Below are 16104 nucleotides of genomic sequence, written 5' to 3'. Positions count from 1 at the left end.
CTTACCCTTTAACCAGTTCAATACTGGGCACTTCCGCCCCTTCCTGCCCAGGACAATTTTCAGCTTTCAGTGCTGTTGCACTTTGAATGACAATTGCGTGGTCATGCAGCACTGTACCCTAACTACATTTTTTATAATTTTCTTTCCACAAATAGAGCTTTCTTTTGGTGGTATTTGATCACCTCTGTGGTTTTAATTTTTTGCTAAACAAACTAAAAAATACCAAAATTTGGGGAAAAGGGGTTTTCTTAGTTTCTGTCCAAAAAAAAATTCTCCTTCACTGACAGGTGCTAATGAGGCAGCACTGATGGGCACTGATGAGGCAGCACCGATGGTCAATGATGAGTTGGCACTGATAAGGTGGCACTGATGGGCACTGATGAGGAGGGACTGATATAGGAGGGACTGATATGTAGAATTGATGGGCACTGATAGGCGACACTGATATGCAGTCACTGATGGGCACAGATAGGTGGCACTGATATGCAGCACTGATAGGCACTGATAGGTGGCACTGATAGGCACTGACAGGTGGCACTGATGGGCACTGATAGGCAGCATTGATGGGCACTGATAGGTGGCACTAATGGGCACTGATGGGCACTGATAGGAGGCACTGATAGATGGCACTGATAAATGGCACTGACAGATAGCACTGATAGACACTAATAGATGGCACTGATGGACAGCACTGATGATGAGGTAATGACAGGTGTTATTGCTAAGCACGGATTGGCACTGTAATGGGCACTGATTGGCATTGTGGTGGGCTCTGATTGGTACTGTGGTGGGCACTGATTGGCACTGTGGTAGGCACTGAGAGACTTTATTGAGGGGGCACTGACTGGCAGCTGTTGGGCACTGATTGACAGCTGATGTGCACATTTGATAGGGGCTGTACTTATAATTAATGTGCTGTTTATCAGCACAGACCCTCCCTGTGACAGGGAAAGCCGCCGATCGGCTCTCCCTGTCAGTGCGAACCGAGGAATGCAGTTTACCGGCACTTCCTGGTCCACCTGATGATCAGCTGTGATTGCTCACATCTGATCACATGGGAAGAAGCCTCTGTCAGAGAGTCTGACATGCCGCACTCACGATCGCTGCGCTGCGTGCCCGGCATGTTATCCTGCTGGACGTTATATGATGCCCAGTCAGGATAACCGAACCACTTCCCGGCCGTCAATCCGCTATAGGCCAGGCAGGAAGTGGTTAAATATCATGCATCCTCCTGACCCATTATACAATATGCATCCACCTTACCGTTACATGACATGCATCCTACTGACCCTTTACATGACATGCATCCTCCTTTCATTGCTTTACATGCCTTTTATGATTTTACATGACATTCACCCTCTTTTCCTTCCCTACCAGCTTTAATGGTAATTCAAATATTTAATTTGTTATAACAAAAACTGTTTGCATTTTCATTTTATTTATTTCCATAAAAAGGCCTACCAAAATCCCCAGTCCTGCCAATATCAATCATTGACAGACAATTTGCTATGCAGAGTGCAATAAATGGCTATTTAGTGCCACACTTTTGTGGATGGCGTTGCTATCAGGTTGTGTACTATTTACAGAATTCGGAGGAAAAACTGTAGGATCTAAAAAGTGTGGTCTTGGCATACAGTGCCTTAAAAAAATATCTATACACCTTGAAATTTTCCATATTTTGTCAGGCTACAACTAAAAAACGTAAATGTCTTTTATTGGGATTTTATGTGATAGACAACACAAAGTGGCAAATAATTGTAAAGTGGAAGGAAAATTATAAATGGTTTTCAATTTTATTTTACAAACAAATATATGAAAAGTATGGCGTACATTTGTATTCAGCCCCACCTTTCACTGCAATTACAGCTGCAACTCTTTTTGGGGATGTCTCTACCAGCTTTGCACATCTGGAGAGTGACATTTTTGCCCATTCTTCATTACAAAATAGCTCAAACTCTGTCAGATTAAATGGAGATTGTGAGTGTAAAAAATAATGCGCAAACTAAATTATAATATAGGTAGGCAGCCAACACACAAAATTTATTTGTGAAAGAATGTAAAAATATAAAGTGTAGCGCCAATGACTCAGCTCTACTCGGGATGCCCCAAATGGAGTAAGACACTCCTAAAAGGAATGAAAAAACAACGTGTATCCACACAGTGATAGTGGGATAATATATAGTATCACAAATGTGAAATATCAATCACAAAATAGAAAAATGAGAATATTAGATAAACCTGTAAATTGAACAGAGTGCAATAACACAAATTCAACCCAACACCATATTGTACATGATCAATCTGTGTTGTTATGTGTCCATAGAGATCAATCCGGCAATCAAAAGGTGTTTAATAGCCAAAAGAGGAGGTAGCAACTCTCCCAATTTGGCATATGAACCAGACACCCAGCATCAACATAAATTAATATGTGGAAGAATCTCTATATTCCTCTGCAGCAGTCTGCATAGAAACAAAAGATGTAAAGTCCGTCCCCCTATCGGTGGTGATATACAAGTATAAACTCTTTCCACTCGTATGGACTTGAAGAGATGAATATCTTCAGCAACTCATTCCAATCACTTTAGGGAAGGTAGTAAATGGATACTCTTACCAGATTCCAATGACCCACTGCTCATCATACGATGGGTGGGTCTCCAATGCTTTTATGGGCCTGATTGCCCTCTCTGGTTATCCTTGCGGTGGTACCCTTCCAAGGCTATTTCAAAGCCTATGTGACATCAGGACGGTTGCTGGTGGGAGATTATACTCACAGTCCAGGGGGGTTCGGATGTTTCCAAGGGTGATTGGAAAATCGTGATACAGCCAGTAATTGATCATACCAAGGTATGTGAGGAAAAAAGAAAAAAAGAAAAAGCTCCTCATAGTGTAAAAAAGTTGTGATTTAATAAAAAACATCAAACTAGTGTCACTACAAAGATCAACACTTTGAATAAAATTTGCAATAAAATTCAGTAGTGAATCCAAAAAAAAAGGAGAAAACAATCCAACCAGAAAAACATGCAGCAAAAAATAAAGCTTCAATGCCCTGTGAAAGGCTGAAGGAATCCACAGAGTTTTTAGCAGATGGTGGCAATGTGACCTGTATACCCTACCGGTTTCGTCGCAATTGGACTTCTACTGGGGTGTGTACACAGTCACATGCCCTCACCTGCCTTAATAGCCCATTACCCACCTGTTTGGAATCATTCATCTGTTAATCCGCCGGCGTTCACTGCCCATTAGGAACATGACACTCAGCTGCGCTTCAATAAGTAATGGGGAGGAGTCACTCACCCCAATGGTGGAGCGCGATGATGTACCCCTCATGTTCATAGGAGCTCGTTGTCTCCTTCCATGTCTCCACTGGGAGAGAAGCAAGCTTGCGTAACGCCAGACAACCGTCATGACGTCACGCGCATGCGCCCTCCGAGTCCTGATGCCGCACTTCCGCGTATCACGATGTATGTTACGATGCGCTCCACGCCTCGTTTTCACACTATGTAGCTGGATAGGCTACAAGTTCATATACGTGGCAGCGGCATCTTGTGGATAGGAAGGGGTAATGCACTTCACAGAACTCATTGACAACTCATTTTTAGATTAAATGGAGAGCATCTGTGAACCGTAATTTTTGTTTCAAATATTTTATTGAATTTTATAATTATCAACACAATTCCATTAACAGAGCATGTACAATAATATAATGTAAATTAAAATAGATAACCTAGCGGATTGTAGGATAATTATGTCATCTATGAAGATATTAGAATAGAATAAACCTATAAAGAAATATAAAGTTAATGTGCTGTAGAATAGCTGGGGGAATAAACCAGGCTAAACCAGGGCCAAGTTCTTTCTCGTGCCTTTATCTGGTGCGAAGTTCAAAAATCCCAACCATTCAAAGCATCTTCTATTACAGTTGATATATCAGATAATTAACAAGAATAAACCTAGTAGATGGGATAGGGCACAGAGGGGAGAGAGAAAGAAAGGTCCAGGGGGACCAATGGTTAGAGAATCAGGTGAAGGTAATCATAGTAGCGGGGTGGATATTATAATCTCTCAGGGAGAAATTAGTGAACAGTGCAAACCAGGGTGTAAATAGTGTTTGATCCATGGTCTCCATAAGGATTCAAAATTAGAAACTTTATCTAATAGTATAGCTTCAGTTTTAGAATGTATCATAGATTGTGTGACTGGCTCTATGCAGAAAGAGTTTGATTTCCACACTTTTGCTACAGTTTGTTTAGCTGCCGTAGTTATAAAAATAAGTATTTGGATTGGGGGAGTGTTATAATCTGTGGTTTTCTGTTCAGAAGTGCTACAGAGGGATCGGGTTTAAGGGTTTATTGAACATAGTAGAAAGAATTTTGAAGATTTCTGACCAAAAGGCACTTACTATGGGACATTCCCACTATATATGTATGGGTGAACCCAGAGTAGTACAGCCTCTAAAACAGTGAGAGGGATATTGAAGGGGAAATTTGGATATTCTGGATAGTACCAGACACCATCTAGTTAGCAATTTATAATTTGTTTCGAGAGCCACTATATTTGGTGTGGCCGATTTAGTGGTTTGCCAAATTTGAGACCAGTCTAGTTCATTTGGTTAAAAATGAAGATCAGTTTCCCATTTGGTTGTGTATGTTGGAGGAGAAGCGGTTACATGAGAGAGTAATTGTTCATATATGGCAGAAATAAGTCCATGTCTATGGGGGTCAGATTTGCAAGCATTTTCAAAGACTGTGAAGTCAGGAATTTGTGTGTCAGTGGGTTTGTTGTGTTCCAACTTTTTTTTAAATTTGGAGATATCGAAAGATTTCTGTGGATGGGAGGGAATATGTTTTGCATAAGTCTGGAAATTGTATATTTTGAGAATTAAAGAAATGATGAACTCTAATTAAACCTACATTTTACCATGCTGAAAAAGAATTTGGGAAGGACCAGGCTGGGTAGAAGGAAGAGTTACGTAAAAATGAGAGGAGGGGATTATGTTTAAATATGAGTCCAAATCTGTTCTTCAGTCTGTCCCAAATGGAAAGGCTGTGTTTGGTAATAGGATTTGTGATTTTCTTTGGCTGTGTAGGAGTTAACCATAGTAAATTTCGAATAGAAAGAGGGCCACACTCGATTGACTTCAATGATATCCATAGTGGAATTTCCTTTGTAGCTTGATATTTGGGTAATTGTGCTAGTTGTGCTGCGTAATAATATTTGGTGAAATCTGGCACACTAATTCCGCCTCTAATACGGGGGGGAGATAAGGTTAATTTGGGTAAACGAGGTTTGAGTGAGCCCCAAATTAATTGATTGGTTTTTCGTTGTAAAATACTAAGAACATGTGAAGGGATTATTATGGGTAGTACTCTAAAGAGGTATAAAAGTTTAGGATGGATAGACATTTTGATCACTGTTATTCTACCCATCCATGCCAACGGTAGAGAAGACCAATTAGCTAGGAGTTTAGAAAGTTGTGTAAGCATAGGTGGGTAGTTGACTGTGTAGAGGTCAGATGGGTTTGCTGTAAAATTTATGCCTAGATAAGAAATATGTGAGGTCGACCAGACAAACGGGAGAGAATCATGATGTTCCATTTGGAGAGTAGGTGATAAAGAAATGTTTAGGGCTGTGGATTTGTGGAAGTTTATTGTTAGTCCTAATAATTGTCCAAATTTGGAAAGAATGTCCATGAGAAGCGGTGCTGATAACAGGGGCGAAGTAAGAAATATCAGGACATCATCTGCAAATAGGCATAATTTGTGGTGATGACCCCCAAGTTCTAATCCTTTGATGTTTGGGTTAGATTGAATGAGTTATGCTAGGGGTTCAATGGCTAGGGCAAAGAGGACAGGGCATAATGGGCATCCCTGCCTGGTACCTCTCTCGATTTTAAAGGGGTCGGAACGGTATCCTGAATAAGAAATATAAGCATTTGGGGTTTTGATATAAGGTATCAATCCAACGCAAGAAATTTGCTCCGAATCCCCAACTCTGGAGAATTGTATGAAGATAAGGCCAAGATAGCGAGTCAAAAGCTTTTCATATAACTAACGAGAGGAAACAGGTAGGGATACAACGAGAGTGGGCTTTATGTGCCAGAAGTGTAGCTCGGCGAATATTGTCACCAGTTTGTCTGAAAGGGATAAAGCCAGTTTGATCCTTGTGGATCAAAGTACCGATTATGGGATTAAGTCAGGTTGCAGGAATTTTGGCCAATATCTTTATATCTAGGTTAAGAATGGAAATCGGTTTGAAATTTGACCATGAGGTATCATCAGTATTTGGTTTAGGTGTCATGGAGATGGAAGCTGTGAGAGATTCAGTACGAAAGGATTGTCCAATATGTAGAGTGTTGAAGGCCTCAACCATAAGTGGTGATAAAATTATGGAAAACCGTTTATAGTAGGCAGATGAAAAGCCATCTACACCAGGGCGTTTACGTGGTATCAATGTTTTTATTGCGGTCTGAATTTCTGTTAGTGGTGAACAGTAATTTTCAAGTCTTGCCACAGATTCTTAATTGGATTTTGATCTGGACTTTGACTGGGCCATTCTAACTCATGACTATGCTTTGATCTAAGCCATTCAATTGTAGCTCTGGCTGTATGTTTGGGGTCTCAAGTCTTTTGCAGACTAACAGGTTTTCTTCTAAGATTGCCCTGTATTTGGCTCCATTCATATTCCCATCAACTCTGACCAGCTTCCCTGTCCCTGCTGAAGCAAAGCATCCCCACAACATGATGCTGCCACCACTATGTTTCACTGTAGGGGTGGTGTGTTCAGGGTGATGTGTTTTCTGCCACACACAAGGGTTGATTTACTGAAGGCAAATAGGCTGTGCACTTTTCAAAGTGCAGTTAGTTGCCCTCTGCAAGTGCAGATGCTCCAGGGATTAGAACATGAGCAGAAGCTCTGCTGACTTCCATCATCCAATCATCTGTAAGAAAAATCACAGTTTTTTAAATTTTCCTTGCATGTGATTGAATACTCTTTGCAAAGTGAAGATTTATTTGTCTTTAGTAAATCAATCCCAGTGAGCTTTGCTTTTAGGCCAAAAAGTTCAATTTTGGTCTCATCTGACCAGAGCACCTTCTCCCACATGTTTGCTATTTCCCCCACATGGCTTCTCGCAAACTGCAAACGGGAATTCTTACAGCTTTCTTTCAACAATGACTTTCTTCTTGCCACTTTTCCATAAAGGCCAGAATAGTGGAGTGCACGACTAATAGTTGTCCTGTGGACAGATTCTCCCACCTGAGCTGTGGATCTCTGTAGCTCCTCCAAAGGTACCATGGGCCTCTTGGTTGCTTCTCTGATTAATGCTCTCCTTGCCTGGTCTGTCAGTTTTAGGTGGACGGCCATGTCTTGGTAGGTTTGCAGTTGTGCCATACTCTTCCCATTTTCGGAAGATGGATTGAGCAGTGCTCCGTGAGATGTTCAAAGCTTGGGAATTTTTTTTTTATAACCTAACCCTTCTTTAAACGTTATCCCTGACCTGTCTGGTGTGTTCCTTGGCCTCCATTGTGCTGTTTGTTCTCTAAGGTTCTCTAACAAACCTCTGAGGGCTTCACAAAAAAGCTGTATTTCTACTAAGATTAAATTACACACAGGTGGACTCTATTTACTAATTAGGTGACTTCTTAAGGCAATTGTTTCCACTAGATTTTAGTTAGGGGTATCAGAGTAAAGGAGGCTGAATACAAATGCATGCTACAGTTTTCAGATATTTATTTGTAAAAAAAAAATTAAAAACGTTTATCATTTTCCTTCCACTTCACAATTATGTACCACTTTGTGTTGGTCTATCACATTAAATCCCAATAAAAACACATTTACGTTTTTGGTTGTAACAGGCCAAAATGTGGAAAATTTCAAGGGGTATGAATACTTTTTCAAGACACTGTATAGCAGCAGGAATAGGTGAACCAAAGGAGTATGTTCATTACTTTACAAATCATTTAAACTCCATAACAATTCCTATATGTGTGTTTCATCTGTTTATGTAGCCACTTGGCTGGAGATTTAGTGTTCTATGTTAAATGTTCTATGCGTTAAATGTTAGTGTTCAAAAGATATTCCAGTTGTACGTCCTCTCCCTGTTATATATGTTGAATTATTGAGAATGTCCTGTTCGGATTATGCCATGTTTGATTTTACTGCATGAAAATACTGGATGTCTTGTTTGTCTGTGATCCTAGATGTCTGTGGTTGGTCCCTTGTTCATGTTTGCATGCTGGATTTTTCAAACGCTCATCATCTGTCATCGAAGGACCAAGCTCCTTGCCGGTTTGGAAGGTGCAGTTGAAGAGCCATTTTGCATGGGGCATGAGAGGTCATTGGAAAACCCCGACTGAAAACATCGTCATGTCTGGAAACCAGCTGGCTTGTCAGTGTCATGAAGCCTTGATAATTGCACAAATATAGTTCACAGTTGGTGTAACGCACGGTACACATCTGGATAGAAAATGTCAATGCCATTCTCTACATATTTCTGAGTTTCCATTTTAATCTTTTGACTTACAGAGTCTTACGATGAAGATGAGCGGGAGATGGGTAAGTCTTCCAACAGAAGCAGTTTGACAGTAATTCAAGACTCGCACAGCAGAAACATGTCTCATATCAAGAAGAACGGACTAGTGACATCTAGCGGTTTTGTTATCAAAGTGAACCGCAAGCCAAGAAAAAGCCTAACAAATGCCAAACACATTTATATTTTAAATTTGACAGAAAAACCAAGTGTATCTACAGAGTAAATAATGGGACCATTTGATATATTTAGCATTACAACATTTTGAAATGTGAAAATATAGTCATATTTTTTTTTACAGCTCCGTGGTATCACTTATGATGAGAAACAACCTTATTTCTTTCATTATTCATAAATGTTCATTTTTCATTTGATTTTCAGCGGACTATTTTGAGGAAATTTCATCATCATATGGTAAGTTCATTGCCTTTACAAATATTTCACAAAAAATCAGATGATATATTTACATCAGCAATTGGAAAATAAAAAAAAAATCAACATTTGACCATTACCATAGATGGACTATATGTTTTCATCCTTGTTAATTGTGCACATGTAAGATCTGCTGATACCTTCTTAACCACTTCAGCCCTGGACCATTTTGCTGGTCAATGACCGGGCCACTTTTTGTGATTCGGCACTGCGTCGCTTTAACTGACAATTGCGCGGTCGTGCGGCGTGGCTCCCAAATATAATTGACGTCCTTTTTTTCCCACATATAGTGCTTTCTTTTGGTGGTATTTGATCACCACTGCGGTTTTTATTTTTTGCGCTATAAACAAAAATAGAGTGACAATTTTGAAAAAATAAATTAAAATTTTACTTTTTGCTGTAATAAATATCCCCCAAAAATATATATAAAAAAAAAAATCCTCAGTTTAGGCCGATATGTATTTTTCTACATATTTTTCATAAAAAAAATCACAATAAGCATTTATTGATTGGTATGCGCAAAAGTTATAGAGTCTACAAAATAGGGGGTCGTTTTATGGCATTTTTATTAATATTTTCTTTTTTACTAGTAATGGTGGAGATCTGCGATTTTTAGCGGTATTGCGACCTTATGGCGGACACTTCGGACACTTTTGACCAATTTTTGGGACCTTTGCCATTTTTATATAGCGATCAGTGCTATACAAATGCATTGATTACTGTAAAAATGTCACTGGCAGGGAAGGGGTTAACACTAGGGGGCGAGGAAGGGGTTATTATGTTCCCTAGGTGTGTTCTAACTGAAGGGGGGTGGGACTGACTAGGGGAAATGACAGATCGCTGTTCATACATTGTATGAACAGACGATCAGTCATTTCTCCCCCTGACACACACAGCTCCCGGTTCTCGCTCTGTAACGAGCGATCACGGATGCCCGGCGGTGATCGCGCCTGCTGGGCACACGCGTCGGCAACAGGGGCGAGCAGCGGGGGCGCGCGCCCCTAGTGGCTGAAATGCGAAATGACGTTATATTACGTGATTTCGCGCAGCCGAGCCGACCTGCGGCCATAAAACTGCGGCGGCTGGTCGGCTAGTGGTTAAATAACTTCTCAATATGACACAATCTAGTTAATATATTTTCTATGCATTTCAATGCATTGCTTTTTTTTTGGACACACATTTAAAAAAAAAAAAAAAACTGACTGCTTATTCAGGCAGAAATATCGCAATACAAACCATTAACAAAATAAATGCAAGTGAGCAATATTATTGCTCTAAAAGAAAGTTACCAAATACAATATTTATAACTGAACAGCAATGATACCGATACAGAAATAGAAAGGAAGATGCATTAAGATAAGTTCTATCGGCAAGCAGATGAATTGCAAAATAGGACTCTGGGATGAAAGTATATTTTAATTTAAACTGGACCACAAAGTAAAGCCTAGTGTATATAAACATAGAGGCAAAGAAGAAATTAGTGAGCAAAGATTATATATATATTTTTTATGAAAAGTTTATAATCAATTATTCTGTTTTTACTATGTACTTTTTTTTACTATACTTTCTTCCATACATTTGTGTGCATATTTCTGAGCTTCTGTTAACTGGACTGTCCACTGTAATAAAGCTGTAAAATGCATCTAAGCATGTGATATTATTAGAAATAATGTGAATTCATATTGGAATCAAACATTTTGAGAAGCAAGTATACCCAATTGAGAAGATTATCGGAAAATTATACTATATACTCATAAATTATGTTTGCCATTTTATCCTTAATGGATTCCTGTATGTTATTATTGTATTGTTATATTTTAAGCCTTTATTCTATCTATCTATCTATCTATCTATCTATCTATCTATCTATCTATCTATCTATCTATCTATCTATCTATCTATCTATATATCTATCTTCTATTTATATTGTACACATGTTGGTGCATTTGTAAATTGTATTTGCTTTGTGATCAGTCAATGATTTATTAAAAGCAAACTAAGATGCTTTACCTTGCTGATAAGGATACATAAGGAATATATGTTTTAAATTATTCTTTATTATTCAATCCCAGTATGAATGTTAACATAGCATAAACAATGTAAAGTATTTTTTATGTTTTATTTCTGATCTCCTTTGGGCCTTTGCAGCAAAACTTGGGATTTATAAGCTTGTCAATAAATAAAGGCAGCTTCTAGACAGTAAACAAGTAATACTAATAATAGGAAAAATAGGCTGAAAAATAATTACAGTAGATTAAGCGTCATGTTTATATTTCTTTTTTTCTAATCAATATTTGTTCTCATTTAAGATGCAGATCAAGAACCTCCTGACATGACTGCATTGTTGTTGCATAAACCAGCAAGTGTAAATGTGCAAACTGGTATGTATTACTGAACATGAAACAATACAACTGCCAGCATTTCGATTACCTATGTGTTTTTGAAGCTGCTTTACAGACAGATATTTAAAATGTAACTAAAAGAAAAATATTTTATTGTTTAACCGCTTCAGCATTGGGCACTTTCACCCCCTTCCTGCCCAGGCCAATTTTCAGATGTCAGCGCTGTCACATTTTGAATGACAATTGCGTGGCATGCAACTCTGTAGCTAAATGAAATTGTTACCATTTTTTTTTTAAACAGATAGAGCTTTTTTTTTATGGTATCACCACTGTTTTTTTAATTTTTTGCTAAGTTTTTCTTAGTTTCTTTAAAAAATGTTTGCACGTAAGTATTTTTTTAATCTTCGTTGATGTGCGCTGATGAGACTGCACTGATAGGCTGCACAGATGGCCACTGATGAGATGGCACTGATAAGACAGCACTGATGAGGAGGCTTTAATATGCTGCACTGATGGGCGGAAATCATATGCAGCCCTGATGAGCACCGATAGGCATTGATGAGCACTGATATGTGGTACTGATGGGCACTGATAGGGGGCACTTATGGGCACTGATAGGTGGAACTTATGGACACTGATGGGTGGCACTGGTGAGTAAGGTGAGTACACCCCTAAGTGAAAATTTCCAAATTGGGTCCAATTAGCCATTTTCCCTCCCCGGTGTCATGTGTCTCGTTAGTGTTACAACAAGGTCTCAGGTGTGAATAAGGAGCAGGTGTGTTAAATTTGGTGTTATCGCTCTCACTGTCTCATAATGGTCACTGGAAGTTTAACATGGCACCTCATGGCAAAGAGGATCTGATTTTTTTTTTGCTCTACATAAAGATGGCCTAGGCTATAAGAATATTGCAAAGACCATGAAACTGAGCTGCAGCACGATGGCCAAGACCATACAGCGGTTTAACAGGACAGGTTACACTCAGCACAGGCCTTGCCATGGTCGCCCAAAGGAGTTGAGTGCACATGCTCAGCGTCATAGCCAGAGGTTGCCTTTGGGAAATAGACATATGAGTGCTGCCAGCAGTGCGGCAGAGGTTGAAGGAGTGGGGGGTCAGCCTATCAGTGCTCAGACTAGACGCCGCACACTGCATCAAATTGGTCTGCATGGCTGTCATCCCAGAAGGAAGCCTCTTCTGAAGATTAGCACAAGAAAACCTGCAAACAGTTTGCTGAAGATAAGCAGACTAAGGACATGGATTACTGGAACCATGTCCTGTGGCCTGATGAGACCTGAAGATAAACCTATTTGGTTCAGATGGTGTCAAGCGTGTGTGGCAGCAACCAAGTGAGGAATGCAAAGACAAGTGTGTCTTGCCTACAGTCAAGCATGGTTTGGGGCTGCATGAGTGCTGCCGTCACTGGGGAGCTACAATTTATTGAATGCTAATATGTACTGTGACATACTGAAGCGGAGCATGAGCCCCTCCCTTAGGAGACTGGGCTGCAGGGCAGTATTGCAACATGACCCCAAACACATCTCCAAGACGACCACTGCCTTGCCACAGAAGCTGAGGGTAAAGGTGATGGATCGGCCATGCATGTCTCCAGACCTAAACCCTATTGAGCATCTGTGGGGCATCCTCAAACGGAAGGTGGAGGAACACAAGGACTCTAACATCCACCAGCTCTGTGATGTCGTCATGTAGGAGTGGAAGAGGACTTCAGTGGCAACCTGTGAAGCTCTGGTGAACTCCATGCCCAAGAGGGTTAAGGCAGTGCTGGAAAATAATGGTGGACACTTTCACTTAGTGATGTAATCACTTTTGTTGGCAGCAGTTAGGACATTAATGGCTGTGTGTTTATTTATTTTGAGGGGACAGCAAACTTGCACTTGTATACAAGCTGTACACTCACTACTTTACATTGTAGTAAAGTGTAATCTCTTCAGTGTTGTCACATGAAAAGTGGTTGACAGATGGAGCAGGGGACAAAGAGGTAGACACTTTCCACGCAAATACCTGAGGTAATGACTAAGCGCTGATATTTGCGCGAAACGCGTCTACCTCTTTGTTCCCTGCTCCATCTGCCAACCACTTGTCATATGAAGCTTTAATAACAGGATTTTTGGAAGTGCAGCCGTCCGGAAATAATTTCTTCATGTAATGGTTTCAACTGTTGTTCTGCTATGCATAGACGCCAAATAAGGCTGGGTTCACACTAGCTGTGACCGCGGCTCATAGCAGGGGGTCCGATGCGTCCCTGTACACAGTTTCAGGTGCGAATCAGGTCAACTTTTTTGGCTTACTTCATACCTGAAACTGAGCCAAATATGCACAGGACTCTTTTCCACGGCCACCCCGTAGCTGTGTGAACCAGCTCTATTGAGAGCTGGTCACAGTTGCCTGTAATGAGAATCGAATGCAGCGGAAACCAGCATCCAATTCACATCATTGTGAACCCAGTCTAAAACAAACTTGCTTGATGTACAACACCTTCTCTCTTCATCACTTGACTTGTATAGAAGGTTTTATTATTGTTTGCCCTATGGGATAGGAGTTACATTTTTTTTCTGAATTCTGAGGATTGAAATACATACAGTACAGACCAAAAGTTTGGACACACCTTCTCATTCAAAGAGTTTTCTTTATTTTCATGACTATGAAAATTGTAGATTCACACTGAAGGCATCAAAACTATGAATTAACACATCTGGAATTATACATAACAAAAAAGTGTGAAACAACTGAAAATATATTTCATATTCTAGGTTCTTCAAAGTAGCCACCTTTTGCAGCAGACACATCTCTAGAACTGTTAGGAGGAGACTGAATCAGGACTTCATGGTAGAATATCTGCTAGGAAACCACTGCTAAAGAAAGGCAACAAGCAGAAGAGACTTGTTTGGGCTAAAGAACACAAGGAATGGACATTAGACCAGTGGAAATCTGTGCTTTGGTCTGATGAGTCCAAACTTGAGATCTTTGGTTCCAACCCCTGTGTCTTTGTGCGACACAGAAAAGGTAAACGGATGGACTCTACATGCCTGGTTCCCACCGTGAAGCATGGAGGAGGAGGTGTGATGGTGTGGGGGTGCTTTGCTGGTGACACTGTTGGGGATTTATTCAAAATTTAAGGCATACTGAACCAGCATGGCTACCACAGCATCTTGCAGCGGCATGCTATTCCATCCGGTTTGCATTTAGTTGGACCATCATTTATTTTTCAACAGGACAATGACCCCAAACACACCTCCAGGCTGTGTAAGGGCTATTTGACCAAGAAGGAGAGTGATGGGGTGCTGCGCCAGGTGACCACCTCTTGAAGCTCATCAAGAGAATGCCAAGAGTGTGCAAAGCAGTAATCAAAGCAAAAGGTGTCTACTTTGAAGAACCTAGAATATGAAATATATTTTCAGTTGTTTCACACTTTTTTGTTATGTATAATTCCACATGTGTTAATTCATAGTTTTGATGCCTTCAGTGTGAATCTACAATTTTCATAGTCATGAAAATAAAGAAAACTCTTTGAATGAGAAGGTGTGTCCAAACTTTTGGTCTGCACTGTATTTGTCTCAGATGCTGAGTGAGAATATTAGTCTACACTAGTCTATGCTAACATGCATCAGTTGGTATTTAGTGAAGCACACATGGGATCCAAGTGTTCCCCTAGAGTTTCTTTCACTGAAACTAGCCCAACCCCTGAAAAAAACACCCAGACCATAATCCCCCCAAACCAAATGAATTGGACCAGTGCACAAAACAAATCCATAAAGACATGGATGAGCGAGTTTGGGGGGGCGGACTTGACTGGCCTGCACACAGTCCTGACCTCAACCCAATAGAACACCTTTGGGATTAAAGCGGTTGTATACCCTCGTCATACTTGCACCTACAGGTAAGCCTACATTAAGGCTTACCTGTAGGTGTTGCAATATCTCCTTAACCTACTTGGTTAAGGAGATATTTGCAAAAAAGCGGGCACCGATGTCTACGGCGCCTGCGCGCCATAGACAACAGCGCAAGCGCACTGAGCGTGGCGACTCTTGAATGGGAGCCTGCCGGAAAGTGCCATAAATGTGCGGATGCGCGGGGATCGTGACATTCCGCGCGTGCATGGGAGTGACGTCATTGCCGCTCTGGCCAGTCACGACGCCCAGAGCGGTAATACCCGGAAGTCACTCTGCGTATCATAATGGGGGCGACGAAAGACGTGTCCAAGGACCACTGCGGGGGCTTCGATCTAAGGTAAGTAATTGATAATGAGATAGTATGCTAGTCATACTAGCTCATTATGCCTTTGTCTTGCAGGGTTTAAAAAAAAAAAAAAAAATTGGGGGTATACAACTGCTTTAACTAGAGCAGAGACTATGAATCAGATGAGCAATGGGGGAAACTAATGCGCAAACCACAATAATAATGAGAATAGCTACTAATAATAAAAATAAATCCACCAAAATTAATATTAGTGAACTAACTGTTTTGAACTAGGCAGCGGCCACAACTAAGTAATGTTCGCACACTAGTAGTATATGAGGAATGGGGGGTGTTGGTGTTGGGGGTGTTGGTGGGTGTGGTTCTGGAAGAATGGTCAAACATTCCCATAGACACTCTTAAACCTTGTGGACAGCCTTCCCAGAAGAGTTGAAGCTGTTAGGGGAAGAAGTAGAGAGGAGGCATTGCTGGAACTTGGCAGCAGAGGAGAAGCACACCCGAGCAGGATACAGGAGAGAATCCAAATAGTCTCTGAGAGACTGCAACCATCCGTGACTGGGTCGTGGGACTGTGGAGCTGGATGAACAGCTGA

The 16104-nt window shown here is 40.6% G+C and overlaps 1 protein-coding gene across 4 annotated transcripts in view; it reads left to right on the top strand.

Moving 5' to 3' along the window:
* LOC120915362 (myosin-binding protein C, fast-type-like) overlaps window positions 1-16104 on the top strand; it is a 186188-nt gene that overhangs the window by 47688 nt on the left and 122396 nt on the right. For 2 of the 4 annotated variants that reach the window (XM_040325789.1, XM_040325788.1), the window contains 3 exons: window positions 8524-8553; window positions 8909-8941; window positions 11269-11340. In XM_040325789.1, the coding sequence (XP_040181723.1) occupies window positions 8524-8553; window positions 8909-8941; window positions 11269-11340 (135 nt within the window). The remainder of the gene's footprint in view (window positions 1-8523; window positions 8554-8908; window positions 8942-11268; window positions 11341-16104) is intronic. The other 2 variants (XM_040325790.1, XM_040325791.1) reach the window with 2 other exon arrangements.

The sequence above is a fragment of the Rana temporaria genome, chromosome 10, assembly GCF_905171775.1.
Source record: "Rana temporaria chromosome 10, aRanTem1.1, whole genome shotgun sequence".
Classification (NCBI taxonomy): Eukaryota; Metazoa; Chordata; class Amphibia; order Anura; family Ranidae; genus Rana; species Rana temporaria.
This window is presented reverse-complemented; position numbering and strand designations above follow the sequence as displayed.